Raw genomic sequence first — 20,933 nt, 5'->3', positions numbered from 1 at the left:
CATATTAGAGTGTTTGTTATCTGTGAGCATGGAAGAAAGCCATCAAGAACCATAATGTATGAAGCAACGCTGTATCATCATTATTTTAAATGCACTTAGTTCACTTACGTGTTGAGGATAGGATAGCATTGTCAAAAGATTCCACTCAGGGACCTGCTTACGAAAGCTTTATGTTTTGAGTCCAGTGGATACTGTTCCTGTGTAAATGGGTGGAAATACAAAACAAACAATAAAAATCTCTTTTAGTGAAATGGTTTTCAGGTGAACAATCCCTTATATACAAAATTAGCCCCCCTATGTGCAAAGTTAGAGCAGTATATTTGTGTATTGATGACCTATAAATAATTTGCAGCTGTTGACTTCTATTGTGTAATGGTAGATTTCATGTAGTTTATTATTTCATTGGGAGCCCCCTAGTGGAGAAAGAAGAGCCATACTAAATCTGTTAGCTCAGTTTCCTACATTTTTGCACACAGAGCAGTAAATGGACTGTTGAGATTTGAAAGGCAAGTGCAACTTTTAGAATAGAGTTGTCTTATACATCAATCAGTAATGTGCATCGTTGTCATCATTGTTCATAATCCAAGTAAATAGTTGACATGATTTACTGTATACAATTGGTATATACCGTAGGTTTTTATTGTCACTGCTTGAAAAGCATCTTACCTCTTGCGTATGATTCCCTCTATTATTTCACAAATGCAGTGTTATATTACAGTGTTGTGTAGGGACAGCCTAAATCTCTCATATTCATAATCTGATAATAGAGTTGTTTTATACATCAATCAGTCATGTGCGTCATGGTCATCATTGTTCATAATCCAAGTAAATAGTTGACATCATTTCCTGTATATAGTTGGTATGTACCGTAGGTTTTTATTGTCATTGCTTGAAAAGCATCTTACTTTTTGCATATGATTCACTTTATTATTTCACAAATGCAATGTTATATTACAGTGTTGTGTAGGGGCAGCCTAAATCTCTCATATTCATAATCTGATAATTGACAAGTTTAAGGGTAAACTTGAAAGAACCTACTTTAGAATGAAACTATCCTGGTCTCTAGCAATGGCCGGGTTGATGAAGCCTTTGCCTCAGTTTGTTTACATAAAATCATTATAGTTTCTTGACGTTATTATTGAGCAGGGTAAAGGTATGAAGATAGTCTCCACAGAATTATGCATGACACATATTTTTTGCTGTAGTTTCAATTCATATATAGTGTTCTCACTCTTGGTTCAGCTCATTCATTCTGCTTGAGTTTGGTTGGTTTTGTCATAACTTCCTAGAAAGCAAAACAGTAGACATCAGACCTCTTAAAACACAACTTGAGGTTATTTAACAGTTTTACTACACACTGACTGACACTTTCACAGAGATCTGAAGTAACTCCAACTCCATCATACTGTACATCTTGCCATAGAGACTTTTTCCAGCAGCATAGCTTGCAGTTAAATGGAAACTTAACACCTCCTTCAATGGAGGTCAGCTCCATTTGCTCCATTTGTCTTGGTGACATCACTCTATATCCCTCTGCCAATGGCAACAAGTATGCACTAAGATTTGTGAGTTCATGTGATTTAGTATCCATTCTGTTTGTAGGAGTAAAACCCCTTAAGGGTTTCTTACAGATTGATCTGTGCAATGCAGAGCTAAGTTGAAAGCCATTCCTACTTTAAGTTTCCCTGCAAAGGGTTTGGATGCGCTAAGAGGACAATATCTGCACATTGTGACATTTCTGAATATGGTATCAGCATTGTTTTCAGATTGTTTATGAGATGTTTAACATGATGGTATGAGAGTGGAGTAGTTAGAGCTCTAGAAATGGGATTCTATTCTTGACTTCCGCCCTAGTCCTCAGACAAAAATCCTGCTGTTATAACAACTGTACCATAAACTGTGGCTGTGACTGCTGCCCAGTGCAGTTATCAGCTCTTCCCTACCATGGATTAGATAATATATGCCTTCAACGGGGCCAGTGAATCTAGGTCAGACCTGTAAGTGAGCTTAGTTTCTCTACTTTTCCAGCTGGCTCTTCTGAGCCAAGACAATATTTTCCATTGCTCTAACCTATCAATACATGTTGTATGGTGACCTTAATTTCAGCAGTTGCAGTAATTTATATTAATTTCTCTGTTGTTATGTTTGTAGTTGGGTTGACCATTCATTTTTTTCAGGAATAACACATTATTTCACAAACTCTTTCCTTTGATGCATTGCAGTGAATACAGTCTAAAGGAGCACTATTAAAATTTTATTGAAATAGCGTTTTATTATTGTTAAAAAAGTTAAGCCGTATATAAAAGTTGTTATATAATTATTAATTCTGTCCTCACTCCCTTTGCAGCTGTTTTATGAGAGTTTGCCAGTGGGGAGATGTTGGCTCCGGAGGAGAGCGTAGTGGAGGGAGGAACTCAGGGAGAAAATGGAAAAAGACATTTCCTGCCAAAGTTAGTGGTTCAGAGAGGTTGGTTGGTTATAATGGCTTAATGGATCCTCCAGGATGCCTTAGTTTACACTAGAGTACAGAGATGTTAACCAAAGCTAAGGTAGCAGCTTTGCTGGTCATATAAAAAACTCTTTATCCATTGGTGTAAACTATACCCTCTTATGAGGCATACGTAGGAAAGGAAAATGATTCAGAGCTAATTCTGGACATATTGCATGTCTGCTTACAACTCAAGGGCAGTGTCGTGCAGTCTTCCTTAGAAAATCACTCCCAGTCAGGGTTTAACCCATCTCCTCTCCAGATCAGTTTCTATGAATTACAGTTTACCTAAAGAACTCCAGTAATGTTTGTTTCACACCATCTCTTTCTAGACCTCCTGGCACCACCTATGTGCAGGTTGTACTGTATCCCAGTTCTACCCTTCAACTTAAGCAAGCGCTTAAGGAGCCGCTTTCTCAGTAATGTTAGATGTACAAATTTACAAATATGAGGCAAGTGAGTTCAATCTTGACTGATAAAGAAAGTCCTGTCCCTCAGCATGGCATGATGACTGTCCAGAATATCCTCTGGGCTCTCACATGGAACAACTTGTGCTAGTGCCTATAATGTATTCATATTCAGGCTGGTAGCAAGTATATCCTTAACATAGTAGGACTCCTTGTGATGAGATAGAGTTTGTGTAAAGGATTAGTTCTTTATAACTTTGATGAATTCATAAAATGTTGTACATCTAGAATTATCTTGAGCCACTCCTGATTAGACAAGTTGTTAGACATAAAATCTTGTGCCAAAATTTCTGTCACATTGTTCACATAGTAGTAATTTCAAGTTTGGTTTACGTGATCATGTTCCACCCAGAATACATGCATTTGATGATTTCTCAGCTTTCTGCAAACCAATAAATCATCTTTGAGAAAGACTTAAGTTACCTGCAAAAATATTATTTTTCAATGAGCTGCAATTGTACATTGTGTTATCCTAATTATTAAATTTTAGCATGCTAACATTCTAAAATAAGATATGAATAGAATACATATTTACGTGGCTGTAGAGTAAAGCTGTTTGATATGATCAAAACCTCATATCCCAGTATCGAAAAGTCCTTTTACTGTTTGGAATCATCTTATCACATTTATTCTTGTTTTTGGGCAGTGCATAATGACTAATGAAAAAAACTGACACACACAATAATATCACCATATCAGCTTACATCTTATTATGCACAGACAAAACACACACAGGAAAAATAATGTTGTAGTTTGCAGTTTTTGTCAGAAGCTATTCAGAAGGTTAAGTCGATGTTGAGGTTGTGCTACTACAATAATAACATTCTCTTTCCTTTCTTGGTATGTGTCGTTTCAGCAGGAACATTTTTAACAAGTATAAAAGAAGAAAACTACACAATACATGTCAATGAACCACAGGCATGATGCAGGACCCTTGCCAAGTGTTAAATGCCTTTTTTAAGCTGAAGCTGCGGTGGCAGATGGAAGACTCATTATTCTCTCATAGTAATCCCCATTGTCCAAATTCTCTCAGTTTACCATAGGAAGCGCTAATGAGTGTCTAAGGAAATTAAGCTTTCACTGTCACTTAAGATATGGAAACTGAAACTGAAAGAGAAGATTTGTGACTTGCGTCTGAACCTCCATCTTGTCACTGGTGTGAGATGAATAAGAGAAGTGATAACAGTGCATGTTGTGGTAATAAAAGGTTACAAAAATCAGTCTGTGGAAGCAAAGCGGTGCCCTTCACTCAATAATGGACCACTCAGTTATTCCAGCATTTGGTGAAGCTGGTCTTTCAAACACTTAAGACTACTGTTTGTCCAGATCAGTGGCGAGCACACAAACTGTGGGCTATACCTTCATTCCAACCATGAGGGGATCCATTCAGAGGTGGTGAGGGACACAGGGTTATTCCTTAGGTCAACACTAGCTCACACACAGGTAATTGAAAACCAGTGTTTAATAAAAACTGGAAGCGTGTGTTTTGGCACGGATAGGTTTCCCCCTCTGCATTGATACTGGATCCACTGTTAGTGAATACAGAAGCTAGAAATGAATGAGGTTTTCTCCTGCCCTTCTTAACAGTGGTGTCAGATATCTGCAGGACTGCTGACCACTGCATTCCTCAACATTTCAGGCTATGGAAAAAAAGCCTCCTTGTGCTGCTGAATCTGTGGTTCTCATAGATTTGCAAGATGTGTAGAAAAGTTTTTCAGGAGTATTGCAAAGTAGCTCCAAAGCTCAAATGTTGATTTGTCTGTTCAGTGTAATTTAAGGTCCGTTTGTCACAATGATAAATATGTAAAGAGTAGGAGGATATTACAGAGCATTCCAATGTCATACTATCTTATGCATGCCGTTGCTCAGGTATCACATTTGACTGACTGTTACTGTAGATTTGGATTTGTTTTGTAGGTCATTTTGGCACTTTATTAAAAAAGTCAAACGGCAAAAATCTAATCTATTGTGAAACTGAGGAGCTCTTTCTTTTTACATTAAAAATGAAGCAAGGGTCTTGGAGCTGATGGGGTTTCCAGATGGCAGATAACTACTGAAGAAAAACCTAGGTTAGACAGTGCTAATAAAAATACAGTTCAAATGAAACTTTAAGGTAAATCTCAAGCCCTACAGGAGCTGTTCACCTCTAATGTTGTCAGATACTGATTCTGTGCTTCCTGCAACTCACACCTCATCCAAATGCACGAGGACCCATTTATAGTAACTACGTGATAAACAAAATCTCTTTGATATAAATTCTTTAGTTAATTCAAATCAAACATTCAAAATGTACACTCTAGTCTCCTGGGTGAATGTTGTCAGTCCAAATATTTGCTCTGGGTTAAGCCATTGAATATGGCTATGGTCTTAATGGGTGCAAAGTTATTATCAGTATTTTTAACATTAAATTTTTACTACAGGAAATAATGTTAATACAGCAGTTATTTAACTCAATCAGATACAAACATACGTCATAGTATAAACTTGGGTACTGCTTACTATTAACTCCACTTAAAATATAATTTTTCATGAATTTATTTTGGTGAAATGAAAAAAATCTGTTAACTAAAAACAGTTCAGAGACATTTTGATGTTTGTTGGCATGGTGCTATATCTCCACCAAAGAGTTGTGGCTTTAGCTATTGTCTTATGGAACCACTGACCGCAAAACTCAACTGTGCTCAACTGCTTTAAAAGCTTTTTAACTTACTCAGGATGTGGACTGAGTAGCTATAATCATAATATTGGACAATGTTTACCCAAGTGTATCGCCAGTCAGCATTTGCCAGGCTCCTTTGAGGTTCAAACTGTGCAATAGCTTTACAGTTTTCCTTACATGAATAGCAACAGCGAGAGACATTGAACAGGTTGTTATACTGACAGATTAAAAACATTTAAATCACCACATTCTGCTGTGGAATCCAGGACAGCTCAGCCAAAAGACTGGATCAAAATCACACATGCTTCCTTCACTTTTTACTCCACCCACATCTGTTTAGAGCCCAGCCGTCCAGGAAACAAGAAAGAGACAACACATTTCCTCCTAATCATATTTCTATTATCATTTTGCCTTTCAGCAGCTGAATCTAGGACTTCAATCACTCTTTGGTATTCATTCAGCTTTATTCTCAACTCTTTCACTCACAGCAAAATTGCTGAGGCTTTGTTTCTTTTGTAAATAAAGTCTGAGTCATTACAAAGAGTATACAGTTGGAAACACAGTCAAATAAAAACAAGTTAAGGATCGTATTTTTTTCGCAGGCCTTACAAAACATATTGAGGAGGAATCTTGTATTTTAATATTATTTATTATTAATAATAATAATAACAATAATAATAATAATAATAATGTTATTTCAACCCTGAAGCCCAAAATACAATCCATAAATTGAGTATATTAATTTCCATCATAACATCTGATAATGTATTGTTTTTTTTAAACTTAACATCATGTAAATGGAAAGTGAAAAATTCAGGTGGGTGTTGGTTTGCTGATGTGAGAATGACACCATAATCCTGAAACTAGCATGTGTCAAAAGTGTCCATCCATCCATTCATCCATCCATCCATCCATCCATCCATCCATCCATCCATTCATCCATTTTTCTGAAAATGAAATGACTAATCGTTTCATCTTCAGACACTCTTCCGCTTTGTGGGTCAGGGGTTTTGCTGGAGTTTATCCCAGCTGGCTGCAAGTAAGAGGTGGGGTACACTCCAGACGTGTCGCCAGTGCATCACAGGGATGGGACAAGTGTGAAAATGGTATTTTTTTTCTTTTTGCTCCTGATGAGCTGACCTTTCATAGAGTCTAATTTAATATACTGTGAATATGGTTAAAGTTACCCTTTGTTGGTAATTAAACAGGACACATCTGATATACTTAAATATTGTCAATGACTTAATAAAGTATTGAAAAATGTTACTATAAACTATTTATTTGACATCAGGATGTCACACCATTTTTTTTGTTTTTGTTTTGCTAGCTTACTGCTCTACTGCTCTTGTCTGATTTATTTGTGTGAGGTTTTGCTCAAGCCACAGCCTTGTTTTGAAGTCAGAGCACATTATATGGCTTGTTGCATAGAGCCTCAGCCAGCAAGATGCTAAGAGCCAAACACTAATGTTATCGTCCCATCTGGACCATCCCTATCTCTATCGAAAACAGCTCCAGCTGCTGGAGCTGTTTGCTGTGGTGCTTAGCACATTCATCTTTTGGATAAACATCTCGTACAAGAAATGGAGTGATCATGTGAAGGGTTAATTCACATGTAAGATAAAAAATACTTTGGTTATTTCATGTTATGCGTTTGGTCGTCCTGTAGATCTTCTGTTGTAAGTGTGAATGACTGCAAATTTAAAGACAAGTACTAATTTTGCAACATGCAGATTATTCTTATTTGCCTGATGTGTAATGTGTATTTCCTTCTCTGTTGTGCTTTGTTTTTGTATTTGACTGAGACTGAGTGGGACGTCTTGTAACATGCCATTTATAAAGGAAAGTTTTCACTGGCCATTTGGACCAGCTGTGGATGTGTGACACAATCCTCCAATCTGCTTTGCAGGTTGTCTGGACAGCTGTCAGCCATATTGTATTCCCGGTTCCACAACACATAACATATGTGTATCATGCCACATATTTGACTGTTGTGATGCCAGCTTTGTCACTTTCCATTCTTATCAGCATTCCTTCACAATAAATCCAGTCGACAGAACTCTTTTTCTAAGATCATGGATCACTATTCATCTAAAACCATTGATCACTATTTATGTGGTATGAGACCTTTTGAAAATGTAACTTGTTTTGCATCTCTCTTGCTGAAATGAATTCAGTTTGTTAAAGTGCCAACAAATATTTTTAGGAATGCACAAATATAAGTTTTTGCCAGACCAAGTATAGGTATGAGTGCTTACACCTGAGTACCTGTCATTAAAATGCATATTGTATAGCGATACTTCTCTGAGCCAAAAGATTCTCATTAACATCCAGCTAGAAGGGAAACGATTCCAGCTTCACTCATGGTGATTTTTGGAGGCGTCCCAGAGCAGAACATGAACACCTTCCAGCACACCGCACAGCTGAAGCATGCACTACATTGACACAAAATTCTGACTTGGTTGTAGCTGATTCCCAGTTTCAAGGCTTTTGTTATGTTTGTTATATTTTTTACAGATGTAAAGTATGTGCCTGCACATCTTTGGGGGATCCCAGGTTTTTACCTTGAAACTGCATTGTGCTGGTTCTTAAAATGGTTGATTGGATTATTTGTATTATTGGAACTATTTTCTCTTCTCAAGAGTTTAGCAAAGCATAGTTTGCGGTCTGCTTTACTGTACTTTTTTCAACATTAGTAACACTTTTTTGTATTTTTTTCACCTTTCCGTGAAGTGGTATTGGAGTGTGAGTACACAAGCCGGATATCAGACTGAAACATAATACTTGTAGCAGTATTCAGGTATCCCAGACTTTAAATTGTAGGCTTTGTTGTTACAATAGCAGATTTGAACCATGTTCAAGTTCATCTGTCTTTGTTGAGATTTATCACCTCATTTAGTTTTTGTGTGTGTTGTCTGATTTTGTAGAAGGATTAAAAAAACAAAACCCTAACTTTCCTGATTTTCATTAAATATGCTGTTAGGTTGGGCACAAGAAATACTGAAAACTTTTGCAGATAGGATTCAGGTCATCGTAGCTTGCTCAAGAGTGGCAACAGTAAAGTGATCGAGACAGAAGCCAGAGAGAGAAAATGCCATTAGTGACAATAAAACAGCATGGAGGGAATTAAAACATATCCGGAGAAATAACACACTCCTCTGCTCTAACCAGCTGTAAGATGCCCCACTGCTGCTCATTCTGCATGAGACATTTTAACCTCAGTTCTTTATTATGTAGTTATTTTCATGGAAATGCTTACAGCACATCCCTATTTTTCTGTAATTTTAATTAGTTTGGAAATTAATCCGCACATGCAGCATTTGCATTTGCTGATTTGTGACTTTTTTTTAATCTTGAAAGGTGTTTTGTTTTCTATGAGCACCCTTCTAGTTTTGTGTATTTTTTCATTTTTATATCTCGTCACAGACGCAGATTGATCTGTCCAGCGTTAACAACTTCAACTTCAAATGCAATTTAATTCCTCATGCTTAAGATTAAGGATGCCCTCATCTTGCAGTGTAATGTTTGTGGTGATGATTTCAATCCTCTGTGTGTTTCCATAGGTTGGTGGTTTGTCAGCACCGCAGAGGAGCAGGGTTGGGTCCCTGCTACCTATCTGAACTCACACAGTGGCACGCGGGATGATTTGGAGGTCGGTGCCTCCAAAGCTGGAGAAGGTAAGTCAAACTCCTGCCTCTGGCCACACACACACGCACGCACGCAAACACACACACACACACACACACACACACACACACACACACACACACACACACACACACACACACACACACACAACTTCCCATACTCTGTTTAACACACATACATACAACCTCTTACCTCAATGCTCAGTCTTTGATCTGTTAGAAAAACAGAGTTAACTTCTTCACCAATGCTGCGTTACACTAATGACTGGCGCCTTACTGGTGTGAGCACCTCTCTCTGTCTGTCTGCCATTACAAGCATGCTTAAACACAGTGTAGATTCAGGCCTGAGCAAACAGCAAGCAGGGGTTCCAGGAGAGACCAGACCACAACTGCTGAAGTGATGTGCTGCACAGTAATGCTCTGTACATTAGAGGTGCAGCACAGTACTACTTGATCTGACCTCAGTGCAGTGACTTCATGAAAGAAGCATGTGTTTCTGTCGTGTTTCAAGTCATGGTCATCATTAATTAAAGCAAGAGCTGACATAAATTATGCTATTCCATATCTGCTTTTCATTGTGGATAGCCGCTAACTTGGAGCACAGTGGGCGAGTGTTGACGTTAAAATTTGTGAGCATACTTGAGTCAGAGAGGGATCCAAAGCCCTGATAAGAAACACACCCTTGTGGGGCTCGGTTTGCCAAAATATGATGCAGACCCATATGAAGCTGAAGATGGGGTCCCATCATCTCTCTAGCCCTGCCAGATATGGCTCTCGAGCCAAGTCTTAAAGTTCAAATATTAGTGAAGAGAACATTTTAATCTCAGAACAACAGAGCTCATTTAGCGTCACAGACTCAGGCTGGGATCATTTTTACAGGTAGATCAACAACTGCAGTGTGTTTGTTAAGCTTTATAGAGTACCGTGTTGGAGAAAACCAAACAAAAAGAGGCACGGAAATGATTAAATTGCACTTCCAAACAAACAACGAGATTTTCCAGTCATCTGGCCAAAGCCTCTTTAGCTGTACAATTATTGTATTTTGTAACAATGGGACCTTGGTTCCCCTTTGTGTCATATATCTAGTTACCCAAGGATAGAGAGGGAGAGAGGGAGAGAAAACATGAGGCCACACATTGTTGCTCTTTCACAATATGTTAAAATGCTTTGTCCCCGTTGGGTCTTAAAGAATACACATTTATCAACGAACGATTTCGACAAATGTAAAACCAGACTCACAAATCTAAATGCAAACATTTACATCCAACACACTAACTGCTCTGCTTGAGATAGATGTTTCCAGAGGGTTTTCATGAGGGATAATCTGCCATTCTAAGTAGTGTTTATGCATCCAGTCTGTAAGGGGAATGGCATGAAATTCATAAAGCATTTCTTTGTCAGGCCTGTGGTCTTCAGCGCTGTGTGGCACCACAGTGTCACAGGCAAAAACACATATTTCTGAACATTTGGAAGTCATGTTGACTCTTTCAGAAGGCCAGAGAGTTAAAAAAAACCTGACAGATTGAGTTGAAACACATGCTCTCTTTCCTTGTTTTGGTCACATTTTGTTCTAAATAAATATGCATAAAATATGATGTTTGGAAGGAGTAATCCCACATTTTGGAAAATGTCCACTTATTCTTCACAACAGTTAGCAGAGAAATTTGACACCACTCTTATATCTGCATGGAAAATTTACGGAAAGTGGCAAGTCTCAGGGTGAATCTGTGACCTTTAGTAGGTTAAGCCAAACATTAAGTCTAATGTTTATCCTCTGCTTCCACTTTTTGTGTTTACTAAACTCACAATAGCGTGAGTTATTTTTATCCAAAATGTCCTTTTAGGTTTTATTTGTTTTTTGGCATCAGTAAAGTAAGTACAGGTAACTTCCTACAATTATACACGTTAATCTGTCTCTCAGATTTTTTCTGATGCTCAAAACATTGTAAATTAGGAATAGTATTTGGGGGTGAAAAGTATTTTCTTTTTCAACCATTAGACGAAGGAGTTGCTTCTTCCATCATGTAGACATGTGACACAGGATCTCACAGTCATCCTTTTCATCTCCAATTTTATATCCAAATGATGCAGGGAATTACAGACTGACAACTCTAACCGGCTGTACTGACAGCTGCTCTATTAATTGGATGGCATTCGTGCAACAGCGGTGTGTGTCACGGATGCTCTTACACAACAGGATGGGGAAACCATGCTGACACCATCATAATTACAGGCCAGAGAGATGTCTTCCTCTGTAACCTCCATCCATCCTCTCTAACTGCCTGCCTTGTTTTGCTTTGTGGTCTCATTTTCATGTCCTCATCCAGCTAATAATGGGGCTCTCTAGTTGGATCAAGTTTTCTGCTCTGTGTTGTGTAACATCTGTGCTTGCTCTTCATGTCTTTCATATTTGTTTGTCCATTGTTGTCATTGTCTGGTCACCACGTGTATCTGTCAGTTACTAAGCGACATAAGAGTCATCTGAAGAGGCTGGATCGGAGATGGACGTTGGGTGGTGTCATCAGCAGGCAGCAGAGCCGAGGTGAACTGAGACAAATGCTTCATCCATCGCCCCACACCCCAACCTCATCCTCACTTCTCACTTCTTGTCACTTATCATATGGTTCAGCCGTGTTGTCTTCTTGCATTTATCATGAGCCACAACCTGCCATAACTAACCACTAACTGACATTCATATGAAATGAACCAAGAAATCAAAGGTGAAATCAGCAACTTTTGTACACATCAACTATTGATGCCAGCCTCAAATTTACATTACAAAATTCCTTCATTAAAATTGTTTTTTTCTTCAAGTTTTTTTCTTTTTTTAACATAAAAAGACAACTTTCTAAAAATCAGAGTCTGCAGTGTTTATTGACAGTTATGTTGTGACATACAGTAGATATATGTAAAACTTAAGAATATCTTCCTTATGGATATCAGTCACAAACCTGCACATGTTCTTCTGAACTAGGCCAAGGGTGTTTTGTTGAGAGAGAATTTAGGATAGGCTATTGAGTTCAGCCCAGAGTTTTTGCTTGGCAGTGGACTCTACTCTCTGGAGTAGAGAAAGTTTTTCCACCCTTAGACCTCAGAAATCCTGCTTAGTGTTTAAGAAAATAAATACTATTTTGCTGACTCCACACGAATATTTTATAACACTGATGCAGGCAATGCATGTTGTGGTTAACATAACATCTGATTAAGAGTTTCCCTTCATTGCTTTGCTGGATATTGTTTGAAAGAGGCTGGTAAGAGGAAAAACAGTGACCAGCTCTGTCAGAGAAAGCCTGGAAGAATCAGGCGAAAAGAAAATGAGACATATAGACATGCATATGTATATGTATAGACATAAACTGTATAGACATGTGCTGTGTCTGCTTGTGATGTTGCTTGTAGTTTTTGCAGGTGAACAGAATTCCAGTCTTGCGTCCAAGACGTTTGGCAAATTATGTCACCGGAATTTTGACTAACGGGAGGATAGCAGACAGGACAGCATCTTTCAATGTACTTGTATGAAGACAGTTCTGTGTCTGTGTTCAAACAGGATTTTCTGTAATGACAGGAAATTATTTTTTTGGTCTGCCTCTTGGCCTCATGGTTAGGCATAAATCAATTTGGAGCCTCTGCTCTTTGTTATGGAGTTGAGTGGAAGATGCTCCTTGTCACAAAGCCAAGGATACTATTAGGGAACTAGCTTTCCCTTTGTCAACACATTTTATTAATACTAGTATAATTAGTTGTGTATGGAGAACATTTTAAGGTCTTTATTGGGCAGTTGATAGTTTCGACAGGAAATGAGGGAAGAGAGAGAAAGGGAAACAACTCAAAAAGCGGACATTGCAAGATCAGCGCCTCAAGGCGGTCAATGATGGTTGAACTGATTATAATCGTGAACTTGGTTGGATCAGATCTGCACTGCAAAAAAACCAACATATATATATATATATATATATATATATATATATATATATATATATATATATATATATATATATATAAAACTACAGTAACTATAAGAGCTTCATACCTGACCAAAGAAGAATCAGTCCACAAGAAAGAGGAGGTTGTAATAGATTGCCACACCAATTATATATTCCAAGGGAGTTGTACGGTATATTAAATATTTCACTCACTTTTAAATCTCGTGGGCTAAGTAGTCCACGGTGATCACATACCTAATGACCTATTGTAGCAAGTAAGCATTGCACACGGATGATTCTTGTCCATGATTTTAGAGTTTTATTGGATTGTGTGGTAGTTTCCTTATGCTAGTTTTCAGAGTTGTCTCAAGCTTATATTTCAATCAAATAAAATAACTTTTATTTGGGTCTTTAATCACATCATCAGAGATTTTAAAGCATTTGTATGGAAAGAAAAACCCAAATAATCCTTCTGAGCAAGGATAAGCGACAGAGGCGGGGAAAACTACCTCATTAAGGAAAAAACTCCAGGCAGAACCCAGACTCTGTAGGGTGGTCATCTGCCTTGATCGGCTGGGTGGAAAAGAAATAAAATGTTGATAGGGACAGGCAAGGGAAAGCAAGAGAAAGAGATATAGAGGCAGATTGGCCAGATGGAGTTGCTGTCTGGAGTTTATATATAATATATTCTTTATATTTTGCCCTCCATGTCCGCATTGGCCTCAAACACATCCCTTCTTGTAAGACTCAAGTTTATTTGAAGTAATTAAGTTACAGCAGAACAAAGAAGTCAAATCCAGTCAGCCTATATTGCGGCAGATTTTCCAACTGTGTTTTTCTTTATGAGCCGTGGAGAAGAGACAGCAGAAAAATGGCATAAATTTGAACTAACAATACTTTAATGCTAAAATACATCTGGTTTTATTGTCTAACACATCATAGAGCTTTGGTTGTAGATGTTGTTCCCCTATCACTTTTAAATTATTTTTAGATGGGTCTTGTTGAGACCAGAAAGGAAAATGGAAAAATAATAACCACGTTTACGTCATTTCACTCAACTTTACGTTTGTACGCCACAAATATTGGACTCCTAAAGTCACTGTTAAAACTGTTAAAAGCACATAATATGATGTTACTGTCCAGTAAATAGGATAAAAACATTTAATGTCATATTAAACACATACGTATAATTCCAATATCTACCGTTAAGGATCATTATTAATTCACGCGTTTGTTTTGAATTTAGATTAGTTTATGGTTATAATTTAATCCTTGAAGAGAATAATAATAAGAAGGAACTCTAAACCATTTTTTAAAGCTTATCCAACCACAACAGTCATTTCTTGATGTTGACAATCTAATGTACAGTACTGTAGCTTGTACCTTACCTTACCTTAGAGCAAAGGGGGAAGTTATTGTCAGTCAGAGGCAGGGTTGTCATCAGAAAGATCATCAACACTGTCATCACTAGCCTTTTATTTATAATCAAAGATAAACAGTTAAGTATCCAAGGTAAACTCTGATGCTCTGAGATGCTCACAGAGAGAACAACAAACAACAACAAGAGGGGGAGATGAGTGTCAGACATGAGCGAATGCAGCAGTGTTGCTCGGCAGGGGCTGTGGCAGAAAGCCAAACTGTGGTTCAATAGTTTAAGATGGTGGCACGTGTTTAATGTCCGAATTTTCATAAGTCATATGTTCATAAGTAAAGGACTACCTGTATTACAGTGCCATTTAAAGCCAATTACTTGTTAAAAAAGAATCTATTACAAATCTAGTCTGACCTTAAATGTGTGTAACGTACATTGTCAAGATTCATATTTAAAAACTTTTTTTTAATTATTATTTTTTGACTTGTCACTGTCTGCTCTGGTTTTGGCAGAAGAGAAGTATGTAACAGTGCAGTCCTACACCAGCCAGGGCAAGGATGAAATCGCTTTTGAGAAAGGAGCTATTGTGGAAGTGATTCAGAAGAACCTGGAAGGCTGGTGGTTTATTAGGTGAACATGTGCTCCTTTGCTTCAGGCATTTTTTCGACTTCATTCATGTCAGACAGCTATGTCTTCTAATCATTTGTCCATTCCAACTTACTTTACAGGTACCAAGATAAAGAGGGCTGGGCTCCAGCTTCTTACCTGAAGAAAATGAAGGATGACCTGTCTCCCTGCAAGAAGACCGTGACAGGCCCAGTGGAGATAATTGGAAACATCATGGAGATCAGTAACCTGCTTAATAAGAAAGCTCTATGTGAGAAAGATGCACAGACTGATGGTGTCTCAGAGAGCCCCCAGGTGGCCAGGAAGGAGATCAGCTTGCCAATTCCTTGTGGTGACCCCAGCCCTATTAATAGCCCACAGGACGGAAAAAGTAAAGCAGAGCCTGCCTCACCAGCTGTAGCCCGCATTGCACCTCATCGGGTAGAAATTGGTTAGTCATCTTTTATGGACATTTATTCCTTGTCTTCTTAAATGTGTATAAATGTGCCTTCTGAAATCTAGCCAAACCCAGGCATGTATTTTTAATTAGATTTTTTTGTCACAGGTTCCCCAATTCTAAGGCAAAAGCCTCCTCCTCGAAGAGATGCAACACTGGTAAGACTGATTGTAGCTGCCGACCCATCATTCCAGCCATCCACCTATTTCCTTACTTTATAGTAGATTACTGAACTAAAAATGTGGTGTTAAGTGATGCATATCAATGTGCATCCTTGTTATCTTTTTCAATTGGCAGCGTAAGGTCTCTAGTTTGTTTTGTTTCTTAAAGTGAAAAAAAATTCTATTATGAAAAGATCAACAAATTGAAGATATTACTGTACAATAATGTTACTCCAGTGAAAGATAATACGAAGGACTTTGACATCCATGGTGAGTCCTTGGCACAACAAAATTATTGTGCAAAATTCCAAATTATTAAATATTTTTTAAAAATATGAGATATTTAAAAATAAAATGAATCTTTGCATTCAAATTCTCAAAACTGATTAGTTTAGACATTTGAAATGTGACTCTGTAGAAAGTTCCTGCAATGTACTCTATTGCATGAGATTATGGTAAATGTAGTGGTGGGCAAATAATAATTTCCAGTTTCCTCTACTAGGGATTTCAGTTGCCATCTCCACCAGAGCCCCCTACAGTTGAGGCAGAGTACTACACTATTGCAGATTTCCAGTCCTGTATATCGGATGGTATCACTTTCAATGGAGGACAGAAAGCAGAGGTAAGGTTTCATATATTAGCTAAATGTTAGCAAAGAGATACCCTGCCAACTGTTAATGTCTACCTGAAAATTGATACAATTATTGTAGCTAAGTAGCATATCTGCTGTCTAACTCTAAATAATAATAATAATAATAATAATAATAATAATAATAATAATAATAATAATAATAATAATAACACTTTGATATTAACACTAAGCACTTTTTTGAATATGAATTTTAGGTCATTGAGAAGAACTCTGGTGGCTGGTGGTATGTCCAGATAGGAGAGAAGGAGGGCTGGGCTCCATGTTCCTACATTGATAAGCGCAAAAAGCCTAACCTGAATCGTAGAACAAGCACTCTCTGCCGCCCAAAAGTTCCACCTCCAGCTCCACCTATCAAGAAACAGGACTCAGTGGATACCGCACTTCCCAGCCGCCCTGTGTCTGAAGTTCCAGAGTCCCCTGTATCTCCAGGTAGGCCAGTGTATGAGGAGCCAGAATATGATGTCCCTGCCATTGGTGATCTGGACATGGAGTCTGAGTTTGAGTTTTTGAGGGGAGAAGGTTCCTTGGTGGATGGGAAGAATGAGGATACTTCCTCAGAGAAGGGATCCCATTTGTCCTCCAAGCCCTCTCCTGCTTCCTCACTCCACAGTGCCTCCTTCAAGATGGGTGAGTCATTTGACGATAGCCATGAGGCTGAGGGGGAAGCGGAGGCAGAGGAAGAGTGTATCTATGAGAACGATGGCTTCCGTCCCTTCAGAGAGACACCAGAAAGGCAAAGTAGCAGGGACTCAAATTCCTTTAAGACAAGTGTCTTGTCAGAAACCGGCAAGACTGCAAGCTCAGCATCAGGTGCACGGAAGCCTACAGGTAACAAGTTCAAGATTGACTTAAATGGCAGCCCATTTTCAAACAAAGTTGAAGAGGCAGCCGTTCCTAAATCTGCCTCTGGTGAGTCGACGCCGGATCTATCCAATGGTAAGAAAGACCAAGAGGAAAGCAAAGCATCCTCTTCCATCAAGTCTTCATCTAAACTAAAACCAATTGTGAGACCTAAACCACAGCTAGCCAAGGCCTCCAGTGCTGAGAAAATGGACATCAGCACCTTGAGAAGACAGCTGAGGCCAACAGGGCAGCTGAAAAATGGCTCCAAAGCTAAAGGTGAAGACTCTGAGACAGCATCAGTTATCTCCTCGGAGGACTCTTTCTCCTCTCAGAGCACATCCGATCTCTCCTCCATCTATTCTAAAGGCAGTCGGGGAGACTCTGACCTAGAAGGATGCAGCCTTTATCGCACCACTGATCCTTATGAGAAAGTCCAAGAATCTGAGCTCAGCTTTCCTGCTGGAGTGGAGGTGGAAGTGGTGGAGAAGCAGGAAAGTGGTTGGTGGTATGTTCGTTGGAGAGATGCAGAGGGTTGGGCCCCAACTTACTACCTTGAGCCAATCAGGCAACAAAATGACAATGAAGGGTCAGAATCTGATGGCACCCCAACAAAACCTGGAAGCCTCAGCAAGTCCAACAGCTTGGAGAAGAATGAGCAAAGAGTGCAGGCATTGAACAACATCAACCAAAACCTAAAAAAGGTCACCCCACCCATCCCCTCCAAGCCTCCAGGTGGTCTTTCCAAACCCAGCAGCTTATTCAATCCAAGAAGGCAAAACAGTACCAAACAACAGCAAGTTGTCAGACCTCAGTCTGTGTTCATATCGGCCCCCATTAGAGATGGTCCCAGCCCTGCAGGCTCTCTCAAGAGAAATGAGTCACTCAACTCAGCAGATCACCCTCGTGCCAGCCCAACAGTGCGACGCAATGCATCCTTCGGCACTGTTCCACGCAACTTGGCACCAAACAACATAGCACTACCCACCAGAAACAGATTCGGTACCGGTAGCTCTGAATCCCTTGGCCTCAGCTCACAGAAGAATGTCATCCCCGTATCCACAGTGAAACCCAAGCCCCATTTTATCCATAACAACCTCAGAGATGTGTATGTCTCCATAGCAGATTACCATGGTGATGAGGAGACCATGGGATTTCCTGAGGGGACAAGTCTGGAGGTCCTGGATAGAAACCCGAATGGATGGTGGTACTGCAAGATTCTAGACAATGGCACACAAAGAAAGGGATGGGTTCCGTCAAATTACCTCGAGAGAAAGCACTAACATTTGTGTGTGCATCTAGCAGAACTCTGAATATACATGTTAAAACTTAGTCTGATCAAATTGGTAGCACTCTGTAACTGAGTAATTAAGTGGCAATGGTGGGTCATAGTTTGATAATAAGAATATTGAGGTGATAACATGTAAATAACAAAGGGATTATCAATGACTTGGTATCAACAGTGGGTGTATCTAGGTGATATTTAACAAGATTCTTTTAAATGATTGCTTGTTTAAAGATAAGCAAAGGAAAAGCATCTCCTTTTTTAACATCAATAATAATGTAAATGTAATACTTGGAATAAAAATGCTAAATGGTGGTTTTGCAATTAGTAACCCTGATTTGATTAATTATGATTATAGAATTATATAATCAGAATTCCCCCGCCTCACGGCCCAAGACAGCTGGGATAGGCTCAAGCTCCCCGGGACCCTCGCAAGCAAATGAAGCCGTTACAGAAAATGAATGAATGAATGAATTATTGGAAGACACAAGTGCTTTTAAGAAATACTTTTCAAGAAATATGTATTTAATTAAACACATTCTGGTGTTTAATTAAATACTAATGGATTGATTTGGTCAAATATTCTGATACAATCTTTTAAATTTTCAAACTGTTAGATAGGCAAAACCTGCCAATAATGCACAGAATTTATGATGAAATTTTACCTTGAAAACATAAGGTTTGCAATATCCGAGAAAATTACCTGAAGTGATATTAGTACAGTGTTATGAGACAGCTTGTAACATTCAAAATATTTTTAATAATTTCACCTTTTCAGTCTAATAGTACCCAATGCTCCTACTGTTAATACCAAGCAGTACCCTATTTTTTACTTTGGTAATTGCAAGATATTACATAATTATCACCACTTTATCAGACTATTAGCACTAATTTATCAGGTTATTACTGAGTAGTAATGTCAAGTACTGCGATATGGTTATTTTGTAAAAAAAAAAAAAAAAAAGGAAAAAAAGCTTAAGTCATTAAGTTACGATTAAAATCTTACCCGGTACCTTAACCATAAGGAGGAGTCCGATTAAATTACAATATATGTTAAAGCAATTCTATGTAAGACAGTACCTGATGTGTTTCGTTAGGGGAAATGTATTTGGACTTTTGACACAACCCAATACCAGAGTAGAAGAATGACTGAATATTAAAATTCTTCAGTGGTTACTTTTAACTTGAACTATTATGTAATTTTGTGTCCACTCTGTAAAACTCTCACTGTAAGTTTCTAATGTAATTTTCTTAAAACCTTTTAAGCATTTAAAGCTTACTGCATGTTTGAAATTACTCGTTATATGGACGATGCCTTGAGCTATTGAAATTAAACCTTTTCTCCTCTTCTCCACAAAGAAATTCTCAGTTGTTGCCAAAGCTGCTTTGTCTTATTCTCATCTTGGTGCTGTTTGTTTGCATGTTGTTGTTGTTTTATATCTCTTTATATTGTATGTCACTTTTATGTAAAATATTTTATCCATTTCTGTTAATATTGTCCTAACAAAGCAATTTGTGAGCATCTCTGACTATCTCAGTATTTCTTTATCCTTAAATGTAAAAAGAAACCTTGATGAACTCCCATGAAACTTGAGGCAAACTGTCCAAAAATAAAACCTCACTAGACATCAGTGATCATATTTATTAATTACTTAAAAATCACATTATTACTCATTTTATTTTTATTTTTAGTAGTTTACTGATGAACAAATTTGCGACAGCTTAAACATTTCTAAGAACCGCTGTCTTACTCTTAACCTTTTGAATTTCTGCTGGGCAGTAAATTTGACATAACTCTTCAGGTGCAGTAATAATGGGATGCTCACTTTTGTTTTATGTTAACTGTGTGCCAAAAATGAAGTCAATAAATGCACTTTTAAACAGTTGTTTGCTTTTTTTAATGCAGATCACTCACGTATATAGTTTCTGGTTTACCCAATATAGTTTGCTAGTAATGCTATTGTTAGCTTTATTCAGTCATACTAATAATAACAGTCTGAATCAAGGATTAACATTAGTTATGTAATGTTCTTGACTGAGTGCGACAGTAATTACAGAGTGGACAAATCATAATAATTATCTGCAGTTCAAGGTATTCTGTCACACATTTACAAAAATATCCTTCCTAAAGTAATGTAGTAATACAAGCTGTAGTAATATAATCCATATCGTAGTCAGTAGTGATGGGAGAAATCAGGTGCTTAGGGGAGGAAGGAAGTCAGCACGCAGATAGATAGATAGATAGATAGATATGACTAACAAGCAACTTCAAACTCGAGAGCTAGAACTTCTGTAAGGGCCTGTTGTCATTACAGCCTGACAATCAACAGTTCAAGTGTGACGCAAGTGAGCTGCTGTCCACTGACTCGAGAAGACAGC

At 38.2% G+C, this 20,933-nt stretch overlaps 1 protein-coding gene across 2 annotated transcripts in view; it reads left to right on the top strand.

The window, feature by feature from the left end:
• The window catches only part of LOC137603372 (SH3 and PX domain-containing protein 2A-like), a 45,589-nt gene extending 25,152 nt beyond the window's left edge, over positions 1-20,437 (top strand). Inside the window, exons 8-14 of one of the 2 annotated variants that reach the window (XM_068326755.1) lie at positions 9,175-9,288; positions 11,717-11,800; positions 15,066-15,183; positions 15,282-15,610; positions 15,725-15,774; positions 16,280-16,399; positions 16,624-20,437. In XM_068326755.1, the coding sequence (XP_068182856.1) occupies positions 9,175-9,288; positions 11,717-11,800; positions 15,066-15,183; positions 15,282-15,610; positions 15,725-15,774; positions 16,280-16,399; positions 16,624-18,552 (2,744 nt within the window). In that variant the 3' untranslated portion in view covers positions 18,553-20,437. The remainder of the gene's footprint in view (positions 1-9,174; positions 9,289-11,716; positions 11,801-15,065; positions 15,184-15,281; positions 15,611-15,724; positions 15,775-16,279; positions 16,400-16,623) is intronic. The other variant, XM_068326756.1, reaches the window with a different exon arrangement.
• The last annotated feature ends 496 nt before the right edge of the window (positions 20,438-20,933 follow it).

This window comes from Antennarius striatus, chromosome 11 (genome assembly GCF_040054535.1).
Source record: "Antennarius striatus isolate MH-2024 chromosome 11, ASM4005453v1, whole genome shotgun sequence".
In the NCBI taxonomy this organism is placed as follows: domain Eukaryota; kingdom Metazoa; phylum Chordata; class Actinopteri; order Lophiiformes; family Antennariidae; genus Antennarius; species Antennarius striatus.
This window is presented reverse-complemented; position numbering and strand designations above follow the sequence as displayed.